The following is a 17,713-nucleotide window of genomic DNA, read 5'->3' as shown; positions in this document are numbered from 1 at the left end:
GTTCACTTAATCGATCAGTGGTTCCCATGAGCATCGAACACAAATGCTAAGTCAAACATGTCAGCAAGTTGAAGAACAGAAGCATTTTTAACATTTCCTGCACAGCATGATTACTGGAATAAACATCGAGTGAGATTACAGGTGAACTTGCATCGACATGTATTCTGAATTCCTTCACGGCTGGATCGTGTTGTTTTGTTAGCCTAGTTAGCAGCTAGCTCAACTAATGAAGTGTGTTATTTCGCCCCAGACCTGGAGGTAAAGCACAGATCGGGCAGGGATGGACTCGCTGAACTTTGAGTCAGAGATGGAGGCTGATGGGCAGGGCAGTTATTCTCTGTTTCCAGCGCTGGACAGCATGAACAGCCTGACTAGCCTGACTGGAGCCGCCGAGAGTCTCGACGCGTGAGTTTAGGCGGAGGATCAGTCATTTAACGTGTTTATCGTCTAACATTCTGACGCAATGAGGACATGCAGCTGTTTTACATTAAAAGAGCGTTTTACTGCAGCGTTTGCCCCCAAAACGCTACAGTAATGTTTACGCTGTGCCACGATCAGGGTTGAAGTAACGTTAACGTTACTGTTTTTATGGTTTTGTTGTCCAAAACCCAAAATGCTGTCTCTTACCGAAAACAGGGCTAAAATCACACCCTTAATGTTATATATACTTGAACATTGATGGATCAACAGATTTTGTGTGAAAATAAATGATAAAAGTGGTTTGTTTTGTTTAAAAATCGTATAAATGTATACGCTGGCAAGGTGGGTAAAGGCTTAAGTGTGAACTGAATGTAATGTATTATTATCATCACTATATGGAAAAAAATAACACACTTTAAACACTTAAATAATCACAAAAAGGATACTATTAATTTCAGTAAAGTATTAAGTCACTCAAAACCAAAGAATAATGTTTTTGGATAAATCCTATACATTCTCTAAATAAAAATAACAGTTAATAAAATATTAAAGAACACCTATGTATTCGTACACTTATTAATTAAATGAAAATGCATTATGGTTTACTTTTTTTAAGTAGGACTTAAGTACATCTTTATATGCAATTTCATAATTCTATTGTCTTGAAATATGGTTAAAGTGTCCTGCTGAATATACCAAGAAGCATTTATGATCAAAAATACAATATACTTCACTGTCATTTAAAACTTGTGTCATGTGTTTGTATACATTTGTAATTAATTCCACATTTGTAATCTTTGAAATTTACTACATGTAATATATTAACATTTATTATAATTTTAACTACTGTTTTTTGAAATGACATTTAAAGTGCTAGTATGTTAGTCAACACATCGCAATTGTTAGTTAGTAATCACATGACACAAGATTATTAAAACAGTGGCCTCAGGTTAGGTCTTAGTTCAAGTAGGACATTGACGTATCTTTTATAAATATTATGTGCCCAGTGTGAAAACCCACTAAACCTACTCTGAAACTCGTTTGTTTAGCTAGGGTCATGCAACAGGCCATACAAGTGCACATTCAATACAATACAAGTGCTTTTTCACAAGGCCTCAGTGGGTTTTAGTATGAAGCTGTATTATTTTGTAACTATAGCAGTACAATAAATAATAGTTAAACTGATAAGTGAGATTACTACATTAATATAAGAACACTGCTATGGTGGATGTGTGTAAAAGCTTTATGTAGTCATATACTGCACTTCTCCTCTTTTTCAGTGAAACCCCCAGTGAGGTTGCAGAAAAACCGAACCTCACATGGCTCGATGCTGCTCAGGTGAGCATATCTCTTAAACCGTGCCGTTTCACGTACATTTCATGTGATCAAATCAATGAGTTTTCTGATTTTTTTAGATCGTCCTGGAAGAGGCTGGGCGGCCCATGCACATCAAGGAGATCAAGCAGCGGATCATTGATCGTGGACTGGTGCAGTCAAAGTACAGAAATATTCCTTATGTTCAAATATTTACATCGCAACGCACCGATGTCAAGATAAACGCTGTATCTTTTACCCTATTCACAGTGCAAAGTCGAGCCTTGAGGCGGTCATGTATCGAGAGGTGAGACGCAGCATGATTCATGACACTCGTGCTGTTCACTGTCAGTCATGCACCATATTTACTTTGTTTTCCATTCAGTACCAGCAATGTGTTTAATTTAGCGCATGATTTCACTTGTTTGTCTTTCATTTGTACATTGATTCAGAGCAGTAAAGTCAGAGCAGTCTATCACAGAGAGAGTCTCTAGTCTTCAGCATTTCACAGTTTGTTACAGACACAGAAAGGCAGCAGACGCTTCAAGAGGATTGAGAGCAGAAATGGAGTTTTTGCCCTGTTGGTAAGTCCATAAGCTCGTGTCAGTTAATTTAGAAATAGTTTTCATTAGGACACATGACGCTTACTAAATGCCACATTGTTTTGTTGCCAACTGTCCAGTCATCGTTTTCTTATTTTGATTTGTTGTTTGGAGTCTGCATCAACACATTAAACAATGATCTCAGTTTCTATTTTGTGTAGTCAACTTTAAAGGTGAATTGAGTTTGATCAAATATTGTCCATGCAGGCCATTGGTCGAACCAGCAGTTGACATTTGGACCTCTAAATCAATCTAATCTGTCTTCTATGTTCATTATACTGAGATGACACACTTCACCTTTAAATAATTCCCAACAATTTAATGTGACGCTTTTTTCAATCTGATTTCTTTTGTCTGTTAAACTCTTATTGTTTGTAACTCGCATGTGCAGACTGATGAGGAGAGACAGCATGCATTGCAGGCGTTTTCTGCTCAGTCCACCTTCTCCAGTTCAGGGTCCGGTTCGTCGCTGGGACACCTTCCTTCTCCCACGAGCCACACCGAGTCCAGGCCTAAGGTCAGGAAAGGTCCTCGCAAGAACCAAAATGAGAAGTACCGACTGAAGTACATCCGTCTGCGCAAGGCTGCCCGTTCCATGATCTTTGTGAGTGAAAGTTTTTATACCAATAACACAGTGCGTTAAAGCTCACAATGTGACATGATTAGGACTGGGTAATAAATATCGATTTCTCGATATTAATCGATTCTCATTTTTACGAACCGATATCGATTCTTAAATCTCAAGAATTGATTAGTCATCCTGTTTCATTTGAATGAATGGATCATTGTATCGCGGCTGCGCGCATCCAAAAAAAAAAAAATCGCAATAATCTTTGTCCGTTGTTACTATTGATATGAAACAAAGTCTCAATTTTCAAATTACGTCCATTTTCTTTAGAAATTCAAAAACATAAATAACGTTTTGGCGCTGTGGCGTGAGATCGCTCTGGCGCAGCTCAAGAGAAGCAGCAGCGCTGATCTCTCTTCCACCTTAATAATACCAGTCACAGTGCGAAATAAACATGAATGAGCATCTGAAAGTGTGTTAAAGATAGAGGACAACTTATCGAAATCCGTATCATGTCACATTAATTCGCTCAACCGAGGAAAGACGTCAGTTAAACAGCTTGTAATCAATGTCATCGTCATATTTACCTCAGAAAACCCTCATAAACTCGTTAGTCAGCTAGAAAAAAATAACTCTAGAGAGGAGCATTTTGCTAAATATATACACCATATTAAATATGCATTATAATCTTAATGTTCTTCAATATTTAATGCATATTTGAATAAATATGGCAAGTTTTTATGACAGCCACCATTTAAATGTTTATATTTCATATAATCTTCTTATTATAAAAATAAATAAAAGTGTAATTTAAGTGTTTGTGCAGCTACACAACAGTTCATTATTACCTTCATATTAGGCTAATGAAGCCTATAGGCTACAACTAGACTCCCATAGTTTACAGCATTTAACAGATTTGATTCCCTTGAGAAAAATTTCCATTTATTGCAACTGATATCCAAAATAATCGATATCGAATCGAATTGCAAGCTTGTGAATCGAAGTCGAATCGAATTGTGAAATTTTCATTTTAATGAAGATCCCATTCATTTTAATGACAAGAGCAACAGTGACCTTTGGCGACAGGATGCAAGTTGAATATGTTTAACCTCATGCAAATTAAGGGGCGACTTGCGGCAGAGACATCCAATAGGAGTGAAGTTACTGGAGCGCACATGATCCGTCTCTACATCCTGTAGTGGAGACTGTTGGCAGGAAGATTAAGTTATTTTAGTGGTCAGTAACTTTCATTTTTGATCTCTGTGTACTTACCATGGTTCTCGCCATGCTGACGCAAAGCCTGAATGGTCTGGTCAAACCAGATAGACCAGCATTTGACTTTTTCAACCGATACATATCCAGCTGCTAGTCCTTTGAATGCCCACTAATAATAATAATAATTCATTACATTTATATAGCGCTTTTCTTGGCACTCAAAGCGCTTTACATAGAGAGGGGAATCTCCTCAACCACCACCAGAACACCCACTAGTGACCACACTGACGACACTGGCAGCTTAAATCATAGACAAATACATAGACGCCCTATTGGCCGCTGGAGCGTACGTCAACGGCGTCGCCATATTGGGGAGAGCAACTTTCCCATACCTCTCATACCGGGAATTGAGATAAATGCCTGTTAGTGTTTTGTGTGCTGCTTGGGGCTGGACAAATCGCCACACAGCTGAAAACAGCTTTCGAGGAAGTACTTTTCACAAGCAAGACTGAACGTTTGTTTTTGGTTGTATTTGGTCATGATTTAATTAGTAAGTAACGTTTAGAGGTTAAATACTACTGTTATTGTTATTGTATCACTGTGAAGCTGCTTTGATACAATCTGTATTGTGAAAAGCGCTATATAAATAAATGTGACTTGACTTGACTTGACTATTGTGTCACGAAATGTAGTTTTAATAGTTTTTCAGTCGACAATGTAGTTGTTTAAAGCTCAAATATGTGGTTTGTTTATAAAGATAGCGCCTATTTAAAAATTTGAGCTGACGTTTTCGGAGTTGTAAGCTGCGCCCTTGCCTGGAACAGCCGTACCTCGGCCAGTGCTTCTGACGGTTGCCGCTGGCTCAGATGTCTCTAGTCTAGAGGTTAAACATGAGATATAATTCGTATAATTTGTGTTTATCTTTGGTCTCATTAATCTATAAATGGTTCCCTGGTAAATAGTTTTGGCTGAGGGTAAAGTAAGTTAGGCTATTTTAACGTTGTATCCTGCTGTATGTTTGACTGAAGCTACTTCTGTTATAATGGCTAGCCTATTACTGATCAATAAAAGTACAATTTAACAAAAAGAGCTAAATATTAAATATATGTCACTATTTAACTTATTTTTTGTGTGTGTATATTCTGTAGTTGAAATGTCTTATTCTATTGCTATTATTAATAAACTATACTATTATCAATATTTTATATGTATTCATTACCATTTTATTTGCTGTATACTATTTGTTTATTTTATTGACTAAACTATTTACTAGTACTTCTCACTTTATGTTATAATTACTATTTGCATTGCACTGCATGCCCAGTTGTACCACAACATATGTATTATCATAAAGGATCCATCAGTTATCAATGTTATTGCTATAATCTATTCTGGTCAATCACATAAAATGCTTTTTCCACAATGAGCACACTTAAATATCTCAGTATGGGAGTCTTCACCATTCTTATCCAAGAATGTTTTTATCCAGAAAAACGCAGCTCACCCGTTTACTTACATTTAATTACAATGCAGTCTTGACCTCCGCAAAATGGCGGACCCGTTGACGTATCACAGCAACATTCCAAAGCGGCCAATAGGGCGTCTATGTATATATTATGTCTATGGCTTAAATGTAATTGCTTAGTTATCGGTGTAACCATGATTGAATCGTTGCCCTTTGACTCACAGGAAAACGCAGCACTTTATGATGAGATTGCTCACCTGGAAGAGAAGTTTGTCCGGGCAAAAGAAGAAAGGAGGTGCGCCCACGTTCACTTATCCTCATTACAAAATATTCTTGATTGCAATTGAATTTTTGATTTGAAACTTTTTTTTTTAATATAAAGTCATTCAAAGCTACAGTAAAGCCATTTATAATGTTACAGAACATTTATATGACATATAAAAGATGTTCTTTTTAACTTTCCATTTATCAAATAATCCTGGACATTTACAAAAAAAATGTATTCCCTCAAAAATATTAAGCAACACATTTTGTAATATATTAAAACAGGAAATGGTAATATCAAAATATTACTTTTTCAAATTTTTTGATGGACATTTTAGAATTACAGAATCTCCTCAAAACACAGCAGAAACAAGCGATAGCATATGTAATCAGATGCATATGTAAAATAATGTGATCATCAACATTAAATAACATAAATCAAAGCTGTCTTATGGCGCATCAGCCAGTACCGCCACAAATATTTTCTCCTCTTTTTGCTTAATTTTGCTTTTTTTTAATGAAACTTGCCAAATTACCCACATTTAAGTGGTGATTAAAAAATACATGTAGATAGAATAAAATTATGGCAGGGAAAGAGTTAACTGTGTGTATATATACATTTATTATACACTACACACCAAAACGTGAGATACAGTCCACTAAATCTCATCCTGTACCTCCAGATTCCTGCTGAAGTCTTTGTTGCAGTTTCAGTCTCTGTCTGAAGGAGAGGCCGTCCCGACTCCCAGCTGCAGCACACACACACACACACCCGTCACGATGAGCTCCAGCACACCAGGGGGCGCTGCCCTACCAGCGAGCCAAAGCCAGACCCCTGGACTCTCAGCATCTGAAGACTGCCTGTTGAAGAAACCCAAAAAAGAACGAAAAGAGAGAGGAAGAGAGAACGGCAGGGAGGAATGTGAGTGTTTCTGGCTGCTGTATTGTGTCTACTATTGTGAGTTAATAGTAACTTAGCATTTGTTTGCTCAACTTTCAGTCATGAAGAGGATTTGCAAGAGGAGGAAGGTTGCAGAGGGAGGAGTGCGTAAGCTTGTTAAGCCCATCTCGCTGGACTCTTCCGGGAGACCTCTCTTTCCCATCGTCCTCGGCGGACTGACCGTGTACAGCCTAGGAGAGGTCAGACTATCATCCAGTCCTAATGTGTCAAACTCAGTTATTTTAGTCAAGTCACCTTCATTTATAAAGCGCTTAGAGCCATCTACTGCTCTCTGTGACGACTCTGGAAAGTTTAAGCTTTAAGACTCTAGGCTTTAAACTTTAAGATCTCAGTTGTCTAACTCTGTATATACTATGCATTAGGGCTGGGACGATACACCTCGATTCGATACTATCACGATACTTGGGTAATAAATACATTTTTTTTAACAATTTTTTTAAGAATTGCGATTCTACAGGTATTGCAATTTGATATTGCAATTTTCTTTTTAACACTAGACGATGGGGATAAGTTAATTTATACAGACTACATGATGTATAAGATGAGTCGTATTTACAAAAACAAATCATCACATCTTTCTGACTTTATTTCAGAAGCGTCATACAATTCTCTTGAATAAATGATTCAATAACTAATACATTTTTTAACAGTCACTTGTCGCCACTTATGTGTAAAAATGTAATCAATTAATGCGGTATTTTAAGCACCATGCTGATTTTGATCACTATCCTAGACATCAGTGTTCATATTTGAGCTTTAAACTTTTATCCAAGTACTTCTATGGTAATTTTAACTATTGCACCATCATAATGATACTACGAAGTTGAAAAGAGTGTTCGTGACAACTCTCTCTGGGTCAGCGGCAGCGCCAACACAGCTTTGAATATCATAATATCAGGAGCACTGGCTACATGTCAAATTTAGAATTGATTTTAAAATTCTATTATTTGTTTATAAAGCTCTCAACAGTCCTTCTAGAACTCCAATATCCAGTGATCATCGTGCCTAGATCCAGGCTTAAAGGGATAGTTCACTTTGAAATTAATTTTTGATATGTTTTAGCTTGCCTCAAGGGCATCCAAGATGTAGGTGTCTTTGTTTCCACAGTAGTTTCAATTTTGATATTTTTAGATCAAACCGTTCTTGTCTGTCAGTCATATAATGGAGGTCTATGGTCACCACCTCAAAGAACATGCACAGAGATTTAATGACTCGTAAATGTAAGTACACATTGATGGCCTAAGACACGAAACGAGCGGTTTGTGTGAGAAAACGAACAGTATTTATATCGTTTTTACCTCTTGTAATCACAGCCATGTCCAAGTGATCTGAGGGCGCGGGCGCTTCGGTCTGCACAAGTGCCGGAAGTGATCTCTCGTGCGTGTACGTCACTCATTGTTTACACAGAGATTTCAGAAGTGTTATCCTTCACTGTGAAGATCTAAACATATTTAGATATACAGGAAATCGCAATGGAATACGATTTTCTTCCGGCGCTTTCGCAGACCGAAGGTGGTGACCATAGACAGCCATTATATGACTGACAGACAAGAACGGTTTGACCTAAAAATTTCAAAATTGAAAATACTGTGGAAACAAAGACACCAACATCATGGATGCCGTTAAGGTAAGCTAAAAAATACCAAAAATTAATTTCAAAGTGAACTATTAAGACACAACTGCAGGCCTACAGTCTTCCTCTCGACATCAGATTAGCTCCCTCTGTTTCCACCTTCAAATCTTGTTTAAAGACCTATTTATTCTCTTTGGTTTTTAATACTTCTTGATTTAGGTATGATTGTTGTATATGTGTTGTTGTATTTAATTTTTTTTTCTGTTCTGTACAGCATTTTGGTCAGCCTTGGTTGTGCTTTATAAATGTATCTTGTCTTCCTGAGCTCATATGTTTGTGTTTTCATGGCAGATCATCACAGACAGGGCTCTGTTTCACGACGACACTGCTATCTATCCTGTGGGCTTCTGCAGCACAAGAGTTTTCGCCAGCATGAAGAACTCTGATCAGAAGTGTCTCTACACCTGCCAAATCAAAGATGGCGGCCAGGGTCCTCAGGTGCTCACACGCATGCTTCTGTACAGTTGACCTGTCCTTGATGTTTTTACTGAACGTTCTTGTCATTTACTCTTGTGATATTTAGTTTGAGATCGCACCAGAGGATGACCCACAGAATGCGATCGTTGCTTCATCTGCGCTCTCCTGCCACACAAACCTGCTCAAGGCCATCGCTGCCCGCAGGTGAAGTCTTCAACATGTCCATCAGCTTTATCTGGAGCTCGCACTCATTACTGAAGGGAATTACATATTGCAAACCAGCATTTATCAGTGTAAATCTTTTATATTTTCATCACGTTTAAGTCCCCCAACATCCGCAGTACTGTAATGCAAAATTGCTAAATATTTTTATATATATATCATTGTTCTATACTGCTGCTTAAAAAAAGACATTATAATGTTACAAAAGATTTCTATTTGAAATAAACGCTTCTCTTTTAAGCTTTCTATTCATCAACAAATCCTGAAAAATATTTTCAGAAAAATATTAAGCAGCACAGCCGTTTTCAACATTGATAATAATCAGAAATGTTTCTTGAGCATCAAATCATCATATTAGAGTGATTTCTGAAGGATCATGTGAGTAATGATGCTGAAAATTCAGCTTTGATCACAGGAATAAATTACATTTTAAAATATTGCAATAAATAGTTATTTTAAATCATTGTAAATAATTTTTTACTGTGTTTTGATTAAATAAATGCAGCCTTTGTGAGCAGAAGAGACTTTAAAAAAATGTTTTAAATCTCCTACCAACCCCAAACTATTGAACGATAAAGTGTGTATAAAATCTTTACAAAATGAATAAAAACATTAAAAATAAAATCTTAATGATCTTGCATTTAGGTTTATCCACTTTGTGACCCAGAAATGTGTTTGATTCAGCCTTTAACTGGTTTACTCTTTGTACTACATAGAATATGTTCCCGAAATTATCTTTTTTTTTAATCTAGTGCCAAACCCCTGATCAACGTTGCCCCAACGGGAGCAGACTTTTTTGGTTTCTCTCATCCTACCATTCAGAACCTGATCCAGAGCTGTCCTGGGGCTCGCAAGTGCAGCAAGTGAGTAACATTCGGTTTTATTCTACACAACAAAATAATGTGATCAGATTAGTCTTTGAAAATATCTAAGAAGCCACAAAAACAACTTTTTAGGTCATAAAAATGTATTTATTAAAGACATACTGTGCAAAATATTGAGTCTGTGTTTGCCTGCTTCAGTTATCAGTGGGTGCGTTTCGAGGTGTGTCGGCCCGGGGACGGACAGGTGGCACACGGCCTTTCAGAAGATGATGCGTCTGTGAACTTTGAGTCGTTTCAGCGAGTGCAAAGCTGTGAGGAGAGCCTGACCAATCAGAACCTTCCGGCAGAACACAGCAGCACAGGTCCGACAGTTCCCACAAACCACAGCTAATCATTTATGCAGGATCACCTTACTGTCACATTTATTTATCTAGCTCTTTATACAATACAGATCATTTCAAAGCAGCTTTACGTGAATAAAAAGAAAATAAAAGTTGTAAATAACAATTATGAAACTCAATTTAAGCTGTAAAGCATCTCTACAGAAGACAGTAGTATTATTCAGCTCAAGTCAATTCAATGTTAGTTTTAATTCAGTTCAGTTAACATGTTAATATTACAAAGTTCATTCAGACATTTATCCAGCTCAATTCATTTCACATTTTGTTCTCATCCAATAGTGTCAGTGCAGTTAAAGGTACAACAAGACTGCATTGATTTTGTTCAAGAACTTTTTTTTTTGGTTGTACTTCGGCTCTGTGCGACTCTCTCATGACTTTAAAAAAAGAGATTGTTTTGGATGAAGGATTGATGACTCGTTTAAAGGGATAGTTCACTTTTAAAGTAATGTTTGGTATGTTTTAGCTTACCTCAAGGGCATCCAAGATCTATGTGTCTTTGTTTCCACAGTAGTTTCAATTTTGGTATTTTTAGGTCAAACCGTTCGTGTCTGTCAGTCATATAATGGAGGTCTATGGTCACCACCTCAAAGAGCATGCACAGAGAAGTCCACATTAAACATGATTTAATGACTCGTAAATGTAAGCACACATTGATGGCCTAAGACACGAAACGAGCGGTTTGTGTGAGAAAACGAACAGTATTTATATCGTTTTTACCTCTTGTAACCACAGCCACGTCCAAGTGATCTGAGGGCAGCGATAAAAACGATATAAATACTGTTCGTTTTCTCACACAAACCGCTCGTCTCGTGTCCATCAATGTGTACTTGCATGTACGAGTCATTAAATCATGTTTAATTTGGACTTCTCTGTGCATGCTCTTTGAGGTGGTGACCATAGACCTCCATTATATGACTGACCGACAAGAACGGTTTGACCTAAAAATATAAAAATTTAAACAGTTGTGGAAACAAAGACACCTAAATCTTGGATAAAACATACCAAAAATTAATTTCAAAGTGAACTATCCCTTTAAATTGTTAATTTTACAAAACAAATTTCAAAGTGCACCTTTAAATTGATAATATTACTTGTTTTTTAAGCCCCAGGTTGTTATTGAAGGAAATAAGCGGTGTGTTTCTTTGACAGTGCGACCCCTACAGGCCACCATCTCCTCATCTCCCCTGCTGAGCTCGGCCGCGCTGCACAACACATCCGTCACTGCTCTCTCCAACACTTGAGCTGATTCAAACTCCTGTCTGAGCTTCACTTTCCAATCGAGGATCCCTTCATATATCCAGATGGGTCTGTTTACAGAAGTACAACTCAATCATGGATTCGTCATTTGGCACTCAGATCTGCATTATGAAAAAATAATGACTGTTAAACTGGATGGATCTCCGCATGCATGCCGCACTATTAGTCAGACCTTTTTTTTTTTACGTGATAAAAAGCAAAGTCCTTGTCATGTCTGTTTTATTCGTTGTACTCTAAAAGTGTGATGATCCTTGTCCTTACTGTGAGATGTTTAGGATAAAATGGAGGATTCAAACCTTAAGCTTTTAGTGTTAATGCTACAGCATATAATAGAATGAAACACAAAGCACGATATTGTGCTGGGTATTTTAAACACACTGTAGTTTTATCATCTGCCGCTTTAAACGCTCGAGCTCTGTTTTTACCATTCATGTTTTGAAGAAAAAAAAAAAATCTTTTAAAGTGGTTTTAACAATACGGTGCCTCTGAGCAATCATCATTATAGTTATGGTGTGGAGAGCCTCAACGGCTCCTTCAGAAGCCACACACTTAAGCAAAACCCTTCAGGCTTTTATCTTTCATTATGTTGGCCATTCCATGTGTTTAAAGAGAAATTCATAAAAACTATTTTGATATTATACCCAACTTAATTGTAATGCTAAAGTGATGATGTGAGCTTTCAGAACATATTAAACAAAGTTTCATGTTGTCTGAGAACTGATGTTCGTGTTTGGAGGTTGAAATACCCCAGGCATCCACCAGATGTCACTGTATGACTGAAACACAGGATCCTCACTGACAGAAACTACTCAAGTTTAGCTGTTGCATCCATCGCATCTGGCTTTGAACGACACCGTTTTAAACTCGTCATGAAATGAGAATTGACCCTCTTAATGTTTTTAATGCGTTTTCCTGGTTTTATTGTCATTTATTCAACAGAAAAATGTGCTCTGAGGACACTTTCCGTTTCAGCTGACATTAACCTCTTATTTTCCTGACACATTTTAACTTTAAACGATTCAATCAGTTAACGATGGATGGTTTTACTTGGAAAAAATACGTCATATTATTATGGGTAAGTATATTTGTGTCATTTAACATTTAACCATTGCAGCAGGTTTGCAGAATATTCTGAGCATTTGCATAATATTCTAATATTCCTTGCATTTCACTGTTTTTATTCATTTTGAGGAAAAGTGAGATGAGAACGTTCACATTTAGTACAGATCTACACTCACCTAAAAGGATTATTAGGAACACCTGTTCAATTTCTCATTAATGCAATTTTCTAATCAACCAATCACATGGCAGTTGCTTCAGTGCATTTAGGGGTGTGGTCCTGGTCAAGACAATCTCCTGAACTCCAAACTTAATGTCAGAATGGGAAAGTAAGGTGATATAACCCCATTCAGACCCTGTGTCCATTTCAATAGACATCACATGTCAGCCCCCTTTTTTTTTAACTTCTGGAGCATTACACAATGGGCAAAACGGTCAATATTTCGGAAATGACGAGACCCAGCGGATCGTCCTTTGGGGTGTTTAGTGGCCCCTAGGGGCCCTCTCAGACCCCAGAGTCCTGAGGTTCTGGGAACCTTCCTTTTGAAGTGACCCCTTTCCTGTTGGGCCCCATATCTCAGCCCGTGGGGGCGCTAGAGCCTCCATTTTTGCACTGAGGTCTAAGTTCCATGGCCCTCTATCAGAATCCAGAGTTTCAAGAAGATTGGAGAAACTTTTTAAATATAAAATTTTGAGTTTCTCTGATCTTCTTGAAACTCTGGATTTTGATAGATGGCCATGGGACTTAGACCTGAGTGCAAAAATGGAGGCTCTAGACCCTTCCAGAGCTGAGATATTGAGATCCCACGTAGCATTTATGCCATTATAAATATCTGAATATCTCAGCTCTGGAAGGGTCTAGAGCCTCCATTTTCGCTCTCATGTCTAAGTCCCATGGCCCTCTATCAGAATCCAGAGTTTCAAGAAGATTGGAGAAACTTATTTTTTTTACACCAAAAAAAAAAAAAAAAAGAAACGACAGGGGTAACACTGTCAGAGGTGAGATAAGGACATCCCACGTATCATTTATGCCATTATAAAAATAGTGGGTTCGTGGACGGTGGAATTATGGGATGGCACTTGGTGCTACGGACTCAGGGGCCCCAGCTGAGTGAAGTAAAATGGTTTTTATTATGAAAGAAACTTTAACTAAAATGTCCAAAAAAATACTCTAACCAAATCCCCATTCAATAGTTTGCAGGTGGGATTCTGTCCAATTGCAGCTTATTGCATGAAGGTTAGTACTTTTCAAAAATAGCGGGTTATTGGACAAATAGTGTGTTCGTGGACAGTAGAATTATGGGATGATGCTACGGACTCAGCGGCCCCAGCAGAGTGCAGATTAATGGTTTTCATCATGACAGGAACTTTAATTAAAATGTCCATCAAATAAACTGTCTGAATCCCCTTTCTTTGGGCTCTATGCACGGCGTTATTTCCGGTGAAGGTGTAAGGATGCTTCCGCCGATCGTAGAGTCCAATGCAATACCGAGAAGTTATATTGAATTTTATACTCCATGGTTATACTAAAGAAACGTTAAACACAAAAACAGATAAAACAGACACCCCTCGTTGTGTTTATGCTTCTTTTTAAAATTATAGTAAATATACATAACTATATATAAAATGAAATCTAAACGCATGTACGTTTCGTTTCAAAGACTGGAGGACAGTACATTTTGAAGACTCTGCCATAATCCCGTTTTCCTCGGTTTTCCTCCGCTTAAATCTCCACAACCGGAAATGGACGAGCATCCTTGCGTCAAATGCGGTACGTACTTATGCATGCATATAGCCCATAGATTGCAGGTGGGATTCTGTCCACTTGCAGTTTATTGCGTGAAGGCCGGGGTTAGTAGTTTTCAAAAATAGTGGGTTATTGGATTCATAGTGTGTTCGTGGACATGTGCTTTTATGTGGTTTTCCAAAAAAACATAAAAAAGAGGTAAAAAAAGGATCAACAGTGGAAGCTCCAGTGGCTCAGTGGTTTGAGCGTTGCTCCATCATGTGGAGGATTTGGGTTCAAATCCCACTCTTTGCTTTAAAATGCTTTATTTACACTGGTTTTGTCCAAATAAAAAAAAACATTACCCCAAAATAAAGAGGAGTAAGAGTGGAAGCTTCAGTGGTTTGAGTGAAGCTCCATCATATGCAGGATCTGGGTTTGAATCTCACTTTATGTCAAGATGCTTTATTTTCACAGGCGTTGTCCAAATAAAAAAGACATGTTCCCAAAATAAAGAAGAGTAAGAGTGGAAGTGGCTCAGTGGTTTGAGTGTTATTCTATCATGTGGAGGATTTGGGTTCAAATCCCACTCTTTGTGTTAAAATGCTTTATTTTCACTGGTTTTGTCCAAATAAAAAAGACATACCCCCAAAATAAAGAGTGAAAGCTCCAGTGGCTCAGTGGTTTGAGTGTAGCTGCATCATGTGGAGGATTTGGGTTCAAATCCCACTCTTTGTGTTAAAATGCTTTATTTTCAATGGTTTTGTCCAAATAAAAAAGACATGCCCCCAAAATGAAGCGCGAAAGCTCCAGTGGCTCAGTGGTTTGAGTGTTGCACCATCGTGTGGAGGATTTGGGTTCAAATCCCATTCGTTGTGTTGTAATGCTTCAGTTTCACTGGTTTTATCCCAAAAAAAGAAATCTTCATGTGGAAGTGCCAGTGCCTCAGTGTTTTGAGCATGTTCTCCCCTGTCGGGAGGATCCCGGTTCAAGACTGGATACAGAAGTGTGGATGCGTGGAGCAAAAGCTGCAATGGAGACATGATATAAAGTCTGACTTGACTTTAACCCATTCAAACCCTGTGTCCATTACAATGGACATCACATGTCAGCCCCCTTTTTTAACCTCTGGAGCATTTCACAATGGACAAAAATGGAGTCTCTAGACCCTTCCAGAGCTGAGATAATGAGATCCCACATAGCATCTATGCCATTATAAATATCTCAATATCTCAGCTCTGGAAAGATCTAGAGCCTCCATTTTTGCACTCGGGTTTAAGTCTCATGGCCCTCTATCAGAATCCAGAGTTTTGAGAAGATTGGAGAAACTTAATTTTTCGCCCAAAAAAAAAAAACGTAAGGGGTACCACTGTCGTTTTTTTTTTTCGGGTCGAAATTTTGAGATTCGATATCTCAGCTCTGGAAGGGTCTAGACCCTCCGTTTTTGCACTCAGGTTTAAGTCTCGTGGCCCTCTATCAGAATCCAGAGTTTTGAGAAGATTGGAGACACTTCATTTTTCGCCCAAAAAAAAAAAACAAAAACGTAAGGGGTACCACTGTGGGTTTTTTTTCCGGTCGAAATTTTGAGATTCGATATCTCAGCTCTGGAAGGGTCTAGAGCCTCCATTTTTGCACTCAGGTTTAAGTCTCATGGCCCTCTATAAGAATCCAGAGTTTTGAGAAGATTGGAGAAACTTCATTTTTCGCCCAAAAAAAAAACGTAAGGGGTACCACTGTGGTTTTTTTTTCGGGTCGAAATTTTGAGATTCTATATCTCAGCTCTGGAAGGGTCTAGAGCCTCCATTTTTGCACTCAGGTTTAAGTCTCATGGCCTTCTATCAGAATCCAGAGTTTTGAGAAGATTGGAGACACTTCATTTTTCACCCAAAAAAAAACGGAAGGGGTACCACTGTCGTTTTTTTTTCGGGTCGAAATTTTGAGATTCGATATCTCAGCTCTGGAAGGGTCTAGAGCCTCCATTTTTGCACTCAGGTTTAAGTCTCATGGCCCTCTATAAGAATCCAGAGTTTTGAGAAGATTGGAGAAACTTCATTTTTCGCCCAAAAAAAAAAAAAAACGTAAGGGGTACCACTGTGGTTTTTTTTTCCGGTCGAAATTTTGAGATTCGATATCTCAGCTCTGGAAGGGTCTAGAGCCTCCATTTTTGCACTCAGGTTTAAGTCTCATGGCCCTCTATCAGAAGATTGGAGAAACTTAATTTTTCGCCCAAAAAAAAAAACGTAAGGGGTGCCACTGTCGTTTTTTTTTCGGGTCGAAATTTTGAGATTCGATATCTCAACTCTGGAAGGGTCTAGAGCCTCCATTTTTGCACTCAGGTTTAAGTCTCATGGCCCTCTATCAGAATCCAGAGTTTTGAGAAGATTGGAGACACTTCATTTTTCGCCCAAAAAAAAAAAACGTAAGGGGTACCACTGTCGTTTTTTTTTCGGGTCGAAATTTTGAGATTCGATATCTCAGCTCTGGAAGGGTCTAGAGCCTCCATTTTTGCACTCAGGTTTAAGTCTCATGGCCTTCTATCAGAATCCAGAGTTTTGAGAAGATTGGAGAACCTTAATTTTTCGCCCCAAAAAAAAAACGTAAGGGGTACCACTGTCGTTTTTTTTTCGGGTCGAAATTTTGAGATTCGATATCTCAGCTCTGGAAGGGTCTAGAGCCTCCGTTTTTGCAATCAGGTTTAAGTCTCATGGCCTTCTATCAGAATCCAGAGTTTTGAGAAGATTGGAGACACTTCATTTTTCGCCCAAAAAAAAAAACGTAAGGGGTACCACTGTCGTTTTTTTTTCGGGTCGAAATTTTGAGATTCGATATCTCAGCTCTGGAAGGGTCTAGAGCCTCCATTTTTGCACCCAGGTTTAAGTCTCGTGGCCCTCTATCAGAATCCAGAGTTTTGAGAAGATTGGAGACACTTCATTTTTCGCCCAAAAAAAAAAAAACGTAAGGGGTACCACTGTGGTTTTTTTTTCGGGTCGAAATTTTGAGATTCGATATCTCAGCTCTGGAAGGGTCTAGAGCCTCCATTTTTGCCTTCAGGTTTAAGTCTCATGGCCCTCTATCAGAATCCAGAGTTTTGAGAAGATTGGAGACACTTCATTTTTCGCCCCAAAAAAAAAAACGTAAGGGGTACCACTGTCGTTTTTTTTTTTTGGGTCGAAATTTTGAGATTCGATATCTCAGCTCTGGAAGGGTCTAGAGCCTCCATTTTTGCACTCAGGTTTAAGTCTCATGGCCCTCTATAAGAATCCAGAGTTTTGAGAAGATTGGAGACATTTCATTTTTCGCCCCAAAAAAAAAAAACGTAAGGGGTACCACTGTCGTTTTTTTTTCGGGTCGAAATTTTGAGATTC

The 17,713-nt window shown here is 38.2% G+C and overlaps 1 protein-coding gene across 3 annotated transcripts; it reads left to right on the top strand.

Moving 5' to 3' along the window:
• tbrg1 (transforming growth factor beta regulator 1) lies at positions 1 to 11,864 on the top strand. Of its 3 annotated transcripts, none has more exons than XM_039684140.2 (15): positions 1 to 141; positions 251 to 405; positions 1,701 to 1,758; positions 1,836 to 1,918; positions 2,005 to 2,041; positions 2,256 to 2,318; positions 2,728 to 2,940; positions 5,809 to 5,879; positions 6,532 to 6,770; positions 6,849 to 6,988; positions 8,734 to 8,880; positions 8,966 to 9,063; positions 9,834 to 9,944; positions 10,104 to 10,267; positions 11,456 to 11,864. In XM_039684140.2, the coding sequence occupies exons 2-15, from the start codon at positions 281 to 283 to the stop codon at positions 11,545 to 11,547; spliced, it is 1,641 nt and encodes a 546-aa protein (XP_039540074.2). In that variant the 5' UTR covers positions 1 to 141; positions 251 to 280; the 3' UTR covers positions 11,548 to 11,864. The 3 variants fall into 3 exon arrangements, with proteins under 3 accessions (XP_039540074.2, XP_039540075.2, XP_088972655.1); XM_089116529.1 differs by having other exon boundaries at positions 35 to 141; positions 2,246 to 2,318; XM_039684141.2 differs by lacking the exon at positions 2,256 to 2,318.
• Positions 11,865 to 17,713: the final 5,849 nt, after the last annotated feature.

Source organism: Pimephales promelas, chromosome 10 (genome assembly GCF_988280905.1).
Source record: "Pimephales promelas chromosome 10, fPimPro1.hap1.1, whole genome shotgun sequence".
NCBI lineage: Eukaryota > Metazoa > Chordata > Actinopteri > Cypriniformes > Leuciscidae > Pimephales > Pimephales promelas.
The sequence above is the reverse complement of the archived record's forward strand: the minus strand, read 5'-3'. Positions and strand labels throughout refer to the sequence as shown.